Source organism: Lutjanus erythropterus, chromosome 8 (genome assembly GCF_056507025.1).
Source record: "Lutjanus erythropterus isolate fLutEry1 chromosome 8, fLutEry1.hap2, whole genome shotgun sequence".
Lineage (NCBI taxonomy): Eukaryota > Metazoa > Chordata > Actinopteri > Lutjaniformes > Lutjanidae > Lutjanus > Lutjanus erythropterus.
In genome coordinates this window covers 21,689,342-21,703,102 of record NC_139324.1, presented here as the reverse complement: position 1 = coordinate 21,703,102, position 13,761 = coordinate 21,689,342, and the positions used below count along the sequence as shown (strand labels likewise).

Genomic DNA, 13,761 nt, shown 5'->3' with positions numbered 1-13,761 from the left:
ACACAGGGAGGACCCTGCTGTTGTTTTATGTCATCCAATCTGAAATGTAAACAGGACTAACATCTGCTTTGCAGAGGAGATCTCTGCAGACATGCAGCCTTCATCTACAGTTCTCGACATCTGACACTGGAGTTTCCTGGGTTAAAAAAAACAGGAAAGCTCCAGCAAAATCCTCACATACCTCTGAAATGACAGGTTAGGGAATTAAGACCAAAATACAGTACATCAGAAGGTTCTCCCTAATAAGTTACAGAACATATTTAGATCACCTACAGTGGAAACTTCTCATTTTGCATTTGTCAACTCCATTTATGATGAAGTCAAGTTTTTCAGTCCCGTCTGCATAAAAATATCTCTCTATCCAAAGCAACACAGGAGTTGCTGGATTGCCTTGATCTGGTAGTTTGTGTTATTGTGCAATTTTGGTGAAACTAAACTAACCTTTTAAAATGGCAATATATACGGCATATAATTGCAGTTTATGGCGTACACTTAAAGTTGACTTTTTATTTTTAGGCTGTTCTTTTTTAATAATGGGCAATATACGTTTTGTAACTGACTCGTCTACATGTACATTGCTTACCTTCCATGTCGATGCCTCTCTCTGCTCTCAAAACTAGGGGCATGCCAGCCTCCATCTACTGTACTATTGATAAATACCTCACAGAATCCCACTTCTAATAATTTGAACTACTCCTTTAAAGGTGATGGTTCATCAACAGAATATAAATTATCAACAGTGTTGCTGTAAAGATGCCAAATATGCTTTGAAGTTCCCAAATGTGAGGATTTGGTGCTTTTTTTCCATTTCAAAATGATTCTACTTTGAATATTTAGGGGTTTTTGGACTATACAAAGAAAATCAAGCAAAGTCAAGCTGAAACATTAGATTCTGGAAAAGAATGATGAGTATTTTTTCAGTATTTTCATATGTTAGAGATTAAATGTTGACTGATAATCCAGCAAATAATCATGAAATTAACTGCAGATGTAAATAATCATTCATTGCGGTCCTAGAATAGTTTAAACCAATATTTTGTATTCTTGTATGTATTCTATGCATGATGATAATGAAGTTATTTTAAACAGCGTTTTTTTAATCTACACAAATTATTAGCATCTCCACAAAACTGTTATATGCACTGCACATCTACATTCTCCATCACCCAGTCAGCACGATTTACTCTCAGACACATTTCATTATAATAAATTAAAGAGCGACAGGAACAGGCCGGTGGTTTTCTAATCCGACCATCACAGCAAAGCCACCAACTTCTCCTCGCTGAGCTGATGACTTCCACCGTTTCATGACTTCCTCACAAACATCCACCCGCTCGCTGTCGAAAACAAAACCAAGTGAGGTAACAAACTCCAGCTTCGCTATATTCTAGGAAAATCAAACAAAAAAAGCATGCCGCAATCTTGATTTGTTTGCTCATCTTGAACATTTTGTGAACTTCAAAGGCAGCTCGTCCCAGTGAGGCTGAAACAATTACAGCTGAGGTTTGAAGGAGGGAAGCTGAGTGAGCCTAAAACTCAGCAAGTCATAAATGGGTTAAACCATTTCCTCAGAGAGGGGGATTCCCAGCCCCACATGCTGAGTGTGGTCTTACCCCAGAGTTTTAAAAATTCCTTCTGCCTCTTTCTTCTGCTCCGATTTAATTTTTCCTTCACCTCCCACTGTTTAATGGAAACAGAATCACTGTGAACTCTAACCTTTTTACTCTGAAATGCTGTTAACAAAATTTAAGCCATTCTACCTTATCTACAGTATATGTTGTTGTTGTGCATTCATGGTTTTGTTTGGTTTTTCAATCATGTTGATTGCTGATGTTTTGTTCTAAATGAATGTCCTCAATTAACTGCCTTGTTTTGTTTTTAACAATTTTCCACATTGTAGACAAAACATTTCCTTACTGACGAACTGCTGTGGGAGAAAAAAAATCAGCCAATGAGATACATACATTAAAGGGATAGTCTGGATTATTGGGGTTATTAGCTAAAGTAGATGGAGGTTGACTGCGCCCAGTTTGGAGAAACAGAGAGGAGTACCAGCAGAGAGGTGCAAAAATGACCTTAAAAAAATCAATATCAGTTTAAGTGTAAAAAATACTAAAATACCTTTTGTTTTTGACTCTGACCCCAGCAGTAAATTGCTTTGCTTCCAAGTTGGTGCTTTCTTCAAGGTAAGTACCTCATACATCCCCACATTAAATAATCTGAAGTACCCCTTTAAAATAACTTTAGATACATTCCAACTATCCCCAGATGCACTGTCACTATCTTTGAACAAATCAAATTAAGGCTGATCACCATACAATTATCAAGAAAATAGCATGGCTCATGTAAGGGACATTAAAAATATACTAACAGATGTTTTCACTCAAAAGTTAAATGTCTCATCTGATCTACATCTCTTAGGATTACAAGCTGAGTGTTTCTCTGTCTTTTGTATTTCCTCATTTTTTCTGTCTCTCTTAACCCCCCCCCATTTTATTTTTCCATTCCAACAGCTGTTGTCGGTGCACACAGCTGCAACAAGCCTCAGTCAGTCACACTCTACAGCTATTCGCCAGCCTGGGAAGCTCAACCAATCACCAAGTGTTGAAGATCAAATGCACATGTGCAGACCCAAACACACACTCACACACACTCTTCTAGGTCAGATGTTTGTGAGGCAGACAGGACAGGCAAAAAAAAAAAGCTTGGTTCATCTTCACTCAAACTCACACGGCACACGTGGTTATGATTCACCGAATCCTGAGGAACTAAACTCAAAATGTCAAGGTTAATTTGTGTTCCTGTGCATCCAAGCATTTCCACAACCACTTGTCCCCTGCTTTAATGAAACGTTTACAACAGCCGCCATCATCCCCCGAGCCACAAAAAAAACACAAACAAAACAAACAAAACCAAATCAAGATGTGATATTAATGGCGCAGTTTTCTCCCAGCACAAAAAACACGACCAAACGCACCCACACGGCGTCACTGTGCTTAATTATGAGGACACATTTCATTGGTCCAAACTGAGGAGGTAGTCTGACACAGAGGATGTACTGAGGGTATCAACCTGCCATTGGTGCCCAATTTCAAGCAGGGATTCTCCTCCTCCCACTATCTGCATGTTAACATGTTCAAAATCCCCATCTCTACATCTCTAACAACCAAGTTATGCTAAACCTAACCTGGACACAGTACAAAGGTAAACAAAATAGCAGCTGTTACCTTTTCTTTTGCATTGATTTTGCCATTTTAATGCCAGGGCTCGACTCCCCTATGTCCAAATGTTCCACATCACTGCATCCTTGACTTAGTGCACCCAAGAAAAAAGTGACTGGTTTCAAGAAAAACAAACCAGGTAGAGCATTTTTTTTTGGTATAGCAGCCAGCGGTGTTGACACAATACAATTTTTAAACTTTGATTCCAATACCAAGTTTAGTATCACTATACTCAATACCAAAGCAATACTTGAGACTGAAACGATACTTCTTCAATACCTAACAGATCAGAAACATATTTTTCACCAGGGGCGTTAATCCTGGACATACAATATATTGTTGTAAAACCATGTGACAAGTGACACAGTATTAAGTCTGAGTTGAAAATATTCAATTTGAGTGAAAAATTTGTGTGTCTCATGGGGAAAGAACCGGAGTCTCTTGTGTATGCGGTTCAGTCAAAGGCTGAACTAAACACACTCTCAATGGTGTCTGTGTAAGACAAAAATGTAATTTTTTTTGTGTGAACACATCGACATTGACCGACAACAAGAACACTGGGAAATTCTAATACCATAACTCTAATAGTTGTTTTTTAAAGGCACCTAAATTTCGGTATACTGTGCAACACTTGCAGCCACACCTTTCTCCAGCACTAACACAACTGTGGACAAAGGTTTGCTATGTAAGACTACTGTGGAGGTGATGGCAGCATAGAAGGTTCACATCAGAACCATCCTCATTGTCCACAATCATACCATCTGATTCCAAGTGATGCTCATCTCAGCAGTAGAGTCGCTGAAGGGCTGCTGGTCACTGGTGAAATCCTCAGAGGTTCCTGCTCAAACTCCTGGATGTATATTATACTGAATAACTGTGATCATCATGTGACAGACTTAACGTCTCTGATGTGTACAAGCTTACAGCCGAGTGACGTCCTAACAACGATGATTCAGTGTCAACATCTCCTGACCTAATTTTGTTGCAGTTATTCAGGTGAGTAACATCCCCTTCAGCTGTGCTTCCTCAATTCCACTTCAAACCCAAAATGGCTCCTCATATATTCTTCATGATTTCCTAGAGCACACCATACTCTGTTATTTACTCCGTCATATGTTCATAATGAGCCTCAGCCTGTAAATTGCTGTAGAGCAACAGCACGTTTCTGTCACACAAGAGGTAGAATAAAGCTCATCTGCTCACATCTGTGAGGGTCCAAGATGTGGACACTAGTAGACGAACGCAGACCAAAATTATGACTGTGCTGACTGTCCGACTGCACATGTGAACACATCTGTGTACATTAACACCCAAAGTAGCATAAACAGAACCATATCCACATCCACTGTACACTGCCAATTTGCACTTGACCTTAAAGGGATAGTAAGGATTTTTTTAGGATGAGGTTGTATCAGATACTTATTGATAGTCAGTGTCTTAGCTACATTAGATGTAGTAGATGTTGGTACACCCCCAGTTTGGAGAAGCAGAGAAGGAGTAAGAGTGTAGGAAGCTAAGCAATGCAGTTCTGTGGACAGGGTCAGCAGCAAAACATTTTTTAGCCACTTTATTTATTAATATCAGTTTAGGTTTATGCTAAGGGAAAAGGCCACTATACAAGCCAAATATTGTTTAGCCAGACTCCATGAGTAATTTTACCTCACACAGCACAGGACTTTCTGCCCCAGTTTTAGTTTGTTTGCATTTATTGTGTGACTTCTGGGTTTTTAACAAACTAACATATCAAGGCAGTTGTAGACAAGCAACTCCTGTGTTCTGCAAGGTAAAATGATTGTTTTTGCCAAAGGAGTCTGGTGGCTTTGGAGAAAGTGATGTTTGGCTTATATAACAGTAGTTTCACATACACCTAAAATAATATTGATTTTTTTAGTTGGGCCTTTTTTTAGGTGGCTAAAAAACAATTACACTGTTGACCCACAGCACTGTTGCTTAGCTTCCTACTTCAGTGCTCCTGCTGCTTCTCCAAACTTAGGGTGTGCCAACTTCCATCTGCTCTGACTATCGATAAGTACCACATACAACCCTACTTCAAATAATCCAAACTATCCCTTTGAGAGGGTGACATATCATTGCTAACACGTGGAAGCATGGTTAAATTTTAAAATCAGCCATGCACACAGTGGTGCAGTGCAACAAAGAAGAAAAAATAGCACATGACTCCATTTTCCAACCACAAGCAAATGAGAGTCAATCACAGCTGGACAGAGCTTTGACTCGCAGTTTGTGGTAAACAAATGTCTGCAACTAGGGTTATCTGATGGTGCGAATGCTAACAGGTCACAGCCAAGGGAATTATACCTATAGCTGCCTTCTGTGTCATATGACACTAATATGACATAATTCCAAACAAACCAGTTTCCTGCTGCAGACACCAGTGTTCAGACATGCAAAGGCTTCAGTGAAGTACACCAACACAGTGACATGGATTCAATCAGCCACATACAACAACAAAATTCATGTTTCCTCACACGGAAGTGCTGAACGTGATTACTTTCAAATGAGACAGCTCGGTAAAAGCCTGAGCAGGTCTGACCCAGTCCTCCACTCCCCTCTGCTCTCATTTCTACCAGGCAACAGCAGGATGATGTCGCTGCTCATCTCAATGGAGGTGCAAATCTGGGCTGCAGGAGCACCAGGTCTCCATCACATGTCTTTTTCCACTATGTGAGATGAACAGGCCCTTTCCCCCATTAATGCAGCGCAGAGCCACTCCAGCAAAAGGCCTGCTGGGCAATGGTGTGCACAAATGCGCAATGAAACACCGCCCACCCAATGGCGCACAAGTCGGTCAGCGTGGTAAAGGCTGTCATGCACGGATGGGGTTGGCCTGATCAGAGCAATGCAAAGCCTGCAGGAATATTTGACCGGGGTGTGGATGAGAGGAGGAGGAGGGACCTCTTCGGGACCAAAATAGGTGCACTGGGCTGATGTATGCATCGCTAAAATAAAAAATAATGAATGGATATGAAGCAGTGAGAGGCCTATCAGAGAGATAATCCAGTCCAGACCGCACCGGTCCCCAGTGAAGAAGGAGGGGAGGGGACATGTTATAATAAACGTGTTCCTGAGAGGGGAAAATACATAAATGCATGTTTGTGTTCCAGTTTCCGCCCGTTTGTTCTCTTGGTTGAGGTTTTAACACACACACACACACACACACACACACACACACACACACACACACACAAATACACATACACACACAGATGGAGGCTCACACCAACCTTGTAGACTTGTCCATAGGTGCCATTTCCAACCACTTCCACTAACTCGAAAATCCCAGCTGGATCCTGTATTTAAGAAAGCATAAAGAACAAACACATATTCAAAAGGTTTAATTGATTCCCCAGTAGCCTATTTACGGTCGGGTTCGTTCGATGTAGGAGCCGGCTGCGCCCGGTTCGCTGTTGGCCTCCCATGCCAGCGGATATTAGACAAAGAAAAGCCACCGCAAGGCTGTGTCAACAACAGCACTGCTCGCAACATGCTTGTGTTTTTAATTGTGAGTCTGAAAAAATAAAATGCGGCCTGAAAACGTCTGTGTGAGACACACTCACCCGCAGGGATGCCAGGTCTATATCCACCAGACTTTTGGCCGGAGAGTCGTTCGCCATTTTCGTAAAAAACGGTGATAATTCAGCAGAATAACGGCTTGTTTTTCAGTGTCCTTCAGGCGGACGGTGTGTGTCTCATCCTCGGCTGGTTTTCTATTTAATCCCGCGGCTGATATTTTCTATCCAAGACGCGTTTTTCCCTCTTTGTAATCCCGGGCAGAAGCTCCGCTACTGCTGCTACATACCGACCAACTGACGGAGCCCTGCCTGCTGCTACACCTCTCTCTCTCTCTCTCCCTCTCTCTCACTCTCTCTCGCTGTGTGTCTGTGTATGCGCGCGCGTGTGTGTGTATCTCCGCCCTCTCTCCCTCGCAGTCTGTCCGTATGTCTCTCTCTCCATCTCTCTCTTCATTCCCCGCCCATTCTCTCTCTTTCACACACACACAGGGACAGCTCAAGTCTTTCTGGGATCCTGAATGTGATGTGAAGTGTAAACAGAGATGAAGTCCCTCACGTTCAAGTGATCCACCAAAAGACCTTCATTCGGAAAAAACTATCAGTGGTCAATGGCCAGTGTTGGCCAAGTTACTCAGGAAGTGTAATAAGTTACGTTTTCAAAAGTAATTAGTTACATGGCTCATTATATTGATCTATTACTTTTGGTCCTTGTTACAGGTCTTGTTACACTTTGAAGTTGAACTGTTGATCCAGTGAACTGCCAACACCCAGAAAGCTTTTCCTGTCAGCTGTCCAGGTTTTAGCTGTGGTGTAAACAAATTAGCTAAACAAATTCAAAGTAATGACAATACTTAGATCCACTTCTCTCATCCTCCACCGTTTGTTTATCTTTTTGGCTAGCAAGTGATGCGATCTGAGCTGACACATCCATATCTTCATAAGAGCCTACACAGGTCAAAGTATTAGATTGGTAACTGTTAAAGTATTAATGTTTTGTTAAATGTAAATTTGTCCCAAGCTCACTGTGAAGTAGGGCACAGCACAACAACTGCTACATCCTGTCTGCCTGGTAAGCTAACTTTAGCATCAGATTAAGATAAATTCATAAACTATATGATTCACAAATCTCATAGCCTGAGCCGACTGTTCACATTTGATCAAGCATCTCGTTTACTAGCGAGATTGTAGTGTGTTTTTAGTGTTGTCTTGTAGAGTTTGGGGAACTCTGAAACACCTTTCTTGGCCACTTTTCGTGTCTGAAATTGAACCTTTGGTTTGCCTTTGAGTGGCATGTCATGGCGGTGTGCTATTACTCTCTCCATAGGAAAACAATAGGACAGCCAGTGTAAAGTGTTTTTTATCGCTGATCATAAGTGGGAGCCTTTACTCTACATTTTACTGGGTAAAGTTACAATATTACAGAAATATGACTGAGTAATATATTACTGCCCAAGACTGTCGATGGCAAGAGACAAATAATTATTTGTTCCAATTTGAATTGTGCCATGAACTATACATATGATTTAAAAGATAATAAATGTCATAAATGTGTTGAACTACCAGACTATGAAGATATGTAATTAGAAAAACTACACAACTATAAATGACATCAGGACTTGCTCCTCTCCAAAAGCTATTAGTCACTGAAGTTATGATCCTTGTGTGTTTTCATACCAGAATGTGGCATTGACATATATAGAAATTGACAACATGAGAGCTCCTCAAAAGTAGAGCCAGAACATCTTGATTGCCCCCTTGTGGTTGGCTGCAGTATAAGTCAGAAATCTTGCCTCTTTGGTGTTAAAAGATAGAACATGGGCAAAACTAAAACAAGTACACATTAAATAGTTGTTTCCAAAATATGTTTTTGTTTGTCAGTTTAGGTAGTTTTTATGTTGCAGAAATATGTTCAAGTATTTCAGTTTCATGTCATGACTGACAGCTGAACCCTGTTCACAATTGAGTCAGCTGTGTGTGTGGACGGAAACATGAAAACGTGGCTCCAACCCTGATCACTACTGCGCAGACTCGAGAAATGTTTGAGACAAGAAATGTAGTTCACTGAGCGGTTTCACACAAAACAAAACTAAATTACAACAAACCTACCACAAACTGCAACTAAAATGTCTTGTAAAATTATCTTTTCAACTGACAAACATCAGATGAGTTTTTTGTGACAGAATTCAACCCAGATTATTTGCAGTGGGGTTTTACGAGGAAGGCTACTTCTCCGTTGTGTGTATTACCTGCAGTAGATGCTGGCAGCCATTTACACCCTCCAGCTTGGAGAAGCAGAGAGGAGTAACAAAGAAAGAACAAAGAACAAAGAACAAAGAACGTAATCATGAGCCAACAGACATCCAGTAACTGAGCAACTAGGCAAGAGGGGCACCTTTTTCCAAGCTTTGTCTGGAGGTCAACTTGAAAAGGTTGTCCTGAGTTCAAGTGTACGCGAGTACGGTCCACATCCGGTCACGTCACAGATGTGAAAGCTAACTTTTATGAAATGAGGAAGTGGATTGCTATTGGGAACTTGCATTTGGGAGACATTTCTATTCCATAGCGACAAAATAAACAAATGTTGTGTAAGTGATGATGCAAGTGCGCTTAGGTGCAGAACATTACTAATGTGAAAGCTGAAAGGCATGGGAGTGACAGGGGAGGGGATTGTATGAAGGCACGATAGGAAGCAATCATACCTAATGTGAAAATGCAATTAGAGAAGAAAGTGAGCATGACAAGGTGAAGCCAACATAGGAAATAAGTCAGCGTTTACACCTTGCAGAGTCCACATCACAATTATAAAGCTGCAGCTCCGCTTGAGCCTGAATGATTTTTATAAAATATTATAGTTTATAGTTCTTGGTGTGAACAGGCCTTAATTTAGATTGAAGATCTGGAGGATTGAATTGGTTGAATTCCTGATTTAAAAAGTAACTCATTCTCTGAGTAGTTTTGGGGAAGAATACTTTGACTAGCATTTTTACTTGCAGTTGAGTAATATTTCACTACAGTACTTCTCCTTGAGTACAGATTTTCAGTACTTTCCACCACTGAAAAAATATGAGAACATGCATATGTAAATATGTATCTGATTTGCACTCTTAAGTGAACTTAATGTTTTACAGTGTACATTGTGTCCTCCTCCTTTCCTTCCATGTGTCTTCTTCTCTTTTCTTTGTTTGTATCTGATCCTCTGTCTCTCCATCAAATAGATACAGGGCAATTAGAGCATGTGAAATGGAAACAGTGATAAATATTTCAGCAGTGCTGTCACTGCTCTGCTGTTATGTTGGAGGGTATGATATTCACACAGGCTGCATTATATCCTGCTGCCATCGCTCTAACCTGTCAGCCGCCGTGCCTGATTTTGATTTACCACTCAGAAAAACACACTTACATCACATTACATTGCTTATATTTCCAAGTTGTATTCTGAATCTGTGGGAACTGGTATGTAATTATTCTAGCAATGTATCTGGTCTATACAGCACTGCTTTCTCTAAATCAGTATTGCAAACTTAAATTGAGTTAAATTAAATCAAAAGAGTAAGGTTAAGTGTGTGTATAGTGAAAGGAGGACAGCACTTTGTGCATCCTGTCTTCATGTTTATGTCAACCTTTCTTGTAATATCTCGGTACAATTTTAAGCTCCGGTCATGTAATTCTGGATGTTGTCTCACTAACATGATTAGCTTCTTGTTGTCCAGATCGATCATGTTTTCTCCTTGTGAGATGGTGTTATTTCACACCCAGTTATGCATTCTGTTGCAGAGGATGGTAAAAAGCTAAAATATTTCAACTTTGGACGGCAATGCTGACAACACTACACTCTGATGGCCTCACATAATTTTACCGTCCTTCTCTGGTCCACTAAAATGATATCCGGTTTGCTGTCTGCTTGAATCTATGTGAATGCAACATAATCATCAGTTACAATAATCATTAGTTGCTAGCTGCCTAAAATAAATAGCCATGTTTCAGCACCAACTTGAAGATCCCCACAATCTGCTCTGTAAACTTACTCCCGATCTGTTTTTTGCTGCAGCTTCGATGCTTTCTATTTTCTTTTCCACAGGAATGTGTGGCCCTTTTTCACAGTTTTACTATTGCCTGTTAATGATGTTGGTTATCCAGATGTTAAAGCTTATTCCACTGCCTCACTCGCTTTAATTTTGCTATCCACAAATGCCAAAAAATGAACATCTGTTGGCACACATGGAACAGAAACCACAGGACTTCAGAGTCATTAAAGTGGGACAGAGCAGGACATACAGGCACTGAGTATGCATAAAAACCTAAATGTGTACATGGATATGCAGGAAAACTTTAAACTCAAATGCTTTTCTAATAATTTATTGTAATATTATTATCTTGAAGAGCAAACATGGATTCAACCACAGCATATAATAACAAAATAGGAAAGAACAAAACAAAATATGAAGACATTCATTGACATTAATTGCTTTATTGTCTAAAGCAGCTAATTTGAAATACATTCTTGTGCTTTTTGTTAAATCTTCCAGGCAACAACTGCTGTATCATGTCATGCTGGGGATAAAAAAAAGTGCACTTCCCTTAAACTTATGCTTTGGTCTGTACTCTTGAGTGAGTCTTTCCTTTGAAGGTGATGTGTGGGGGACGACCCACAGACATCAAAGTATCGCCCACTGGGTGTGCCTGGCTTTCATGTGTTATCTATAGCAGGGATATTTCAAGGATTTCAGGCTGTATGGACATCTAAATTACTGAGTTTATTCTAGACCCAGGTAGTCCACTCCTACTGGCTCTATGCAGCTCAATGAGTAACTAATACTACAGAGTTCAGTCCCCTTTAAAGGTCAATGTTTAGATTTAACACTGAGCTATAGTTTTTATATTTCACATTATTTTTCATCATGAATGCCAAGTGATCCTTCCTAAATCCTGCCACTTTTGGATCCTCAGTTAACTTCCTTCTTTCCTGTCTCCTGTACTTAGATATGTCTTGACTTGATGAAATGAAAAAAAAAAAATTTGTTTAAAAGGAGAAGTTCTCAGAAGTTGGTGGGGACCAAAACAGAGTTAAAAGTAGGGATGTTGCATTTTTAAACACTAGATGTGTTATCTTTTCAGGTTGAGACAGATCACAGCACTAATGTTAACTGCCACACAGTAAAGTTAGCAGTTAGCAGCTTGCTCTCTATGCAGGTTAACCTCCACATGCCAGTGTTGAATGTGGTTATATATTGCACCAGTCAGTTTATTCTGACTCAGCCAAAATACAGCCTTATTTTCATTTTCTAGATCAAACTACTGCTAAACCATGCTGGTTTGACGAGACATCATCTTTATCCTACTTTCTGCTTTCCACCTTGCTGGATTACAACATCCAGCCATTAGTGTGGGGAGAAGGGAGGTTGCTGTCCAGTGGGCAGCTGCATAACATCTTAGAGGCAACACTTATCTGGTGTAATACATTAATAAAATATTAATAAATACTTTATCTGACAAATATTTCTGGTGTTGATTAGCAAGGGTAGCAACGTTTAATTGTTAATAGAGAGTGAATGTTGGTCTTACATACATTATAACAAAAACTAGACTCCAAATTAATGTTAATGTTGCTCTTCATCTATAGGATGTGTGAATAGGTGTTTCGCTAAAAGGTTTGTCATATCAGCTGAAAAGGTGATAATATGTCAGTATTTTGTTTACAGTTTAGTTCCTCTCTTATTGTTATTGCAGGTTTCAAACTCCAAACCAAATCTTTCTTTGTATGAGGTGTACAATATTTCATATTGGTTGTTTAGAACGAGTATAAAACTACTTTAGTCTATGATTTGATCCAAAGGGAACAAATTCATCATTTGTTTCATCATATGTGGGTGGTGAGTAAGGACAAATTTTTCATAATGCAAAGACCTGGTTGAACCTGAAATTTATAATAATGTACTTTAATCTCTCTTACAAACACGCCCACTTCCATTCATCCACACCTAGGACAGGACAGGATGTGGACAATGTAGATAACACAACAACTGTAGCTTTGTCAAGTGTCAGGTGTGATGTGTGTGAACATTCACCAAACAGACATAACAAACTGCTGACAGTAATCATATAGATCATATACAAATAAAATAATCAAATGAATCATCTGTCTGCTTCCTCTTTCTCCTCTGATTCCATTCTGTGTTGTCAAGAGTGTGTGTGTGTGTGTGTGTTTATGTGTGTCTGGGCTTCTGTGTTTGTGTGTTTCACTGTCTGTTTGTATTTGATATGCAACTGCTTCCTCTTTTGTGCTTCATTCTGTACCCGTCAGAGGAAGCTGAGAGTGTGTCTGTGTGTCCCGGCGAAAAGACGAAGGTGAGTAAGAGCCGTGACAGGATGTCCAGGAGGTATTTGGTGAAGCTGGAACGCTAGGTCTGTCGCCACATCACACTTAAAAATTAAAACCAGGATTAAGACGAACCAGTTCTAGCCCAACAGCCTCTGCCCTGATGCCTTTGAGCACGTAATGTTATTGTTTTCATTGAAGGTGTGTTGTTACTGTATGAATGTAAAGCAGGGTGGTGCTCGAAAACTGCACAGTGCTCAGTCAACTTTTCCTGGACAAACAGAAGAAGAGGTACTGGATTACATGTAACAGGATTACTGTCAGCAATTACAGCTACAGATTAAAAAAAGACAATGAGATTACAGTAACACATAGTAAAAATGGGGATTACCAGCAGGATTATAATTTTGAAATCCATTTTAAAATAAAGAACGATATAGTACCATGCACAGTGTTCACACACAGCAACACTTCAGAGACTCACAGCACCTTCCTGGTCATTAACACTCATTATTATAGCCTTGATCCAGATCAAAATCCTGGTAAGATCCTGGTATAAATCATCTTGGTATGACATTGTTGTAAAAATAAATTACACTCCAAAACTGTAGTTGTGCCAAGATGCAAAAAAAAAAAAAAAAAAAAAAAAAAAAATACCATTGCTTTGAAAGCAGCTGGCAGTGAAATAGCA

At 39.9% G+C, this 13,761-nt stretch overlaps 1 protein-coding gene across 9 annotated transcripts in view; it reads right to left on the bottom strand.

Annotated features, from left to right (window-relative positions):
- LOC146322797 (mitogen-activated protein kinase kinase kinase kinase 4-like) overlaps window positions 1–7,095 on the bottom strand; it is a 122,812-nt gene extending 115,717 nt beyond the window's left edge. For 4 of the 9 annotated variants that reach the window (XM_084724892.1, XM_084724893.1, XM_084724896.1 and 1 more), the window contains exons 1-2: window positions 6,800–7,095; window positions 6,467–6,532 (exon numbers count right to left, since the gene is read on the bottom strand). In XM_084724892.1, the coding sequence (XP_084581018.1) occupies window positions 6,467–6,532; window positions 6,800–6,856 (123 nt within the window). In that variant the 5' untranslated portion in view covers window positions 6,857–7,095. The remainder of the gene's footprint in view (window positions 1–6,466; window positions 6,533–6,799) is intronic. The other 5 variants (XM_084724898.1, XM_084724899.1, XM_084724895.1 and 2 more) reach the window with 2 other exon arrangements.
- Window positions 7,096–13,761: the final 6,666 nt, after the last annotated feature.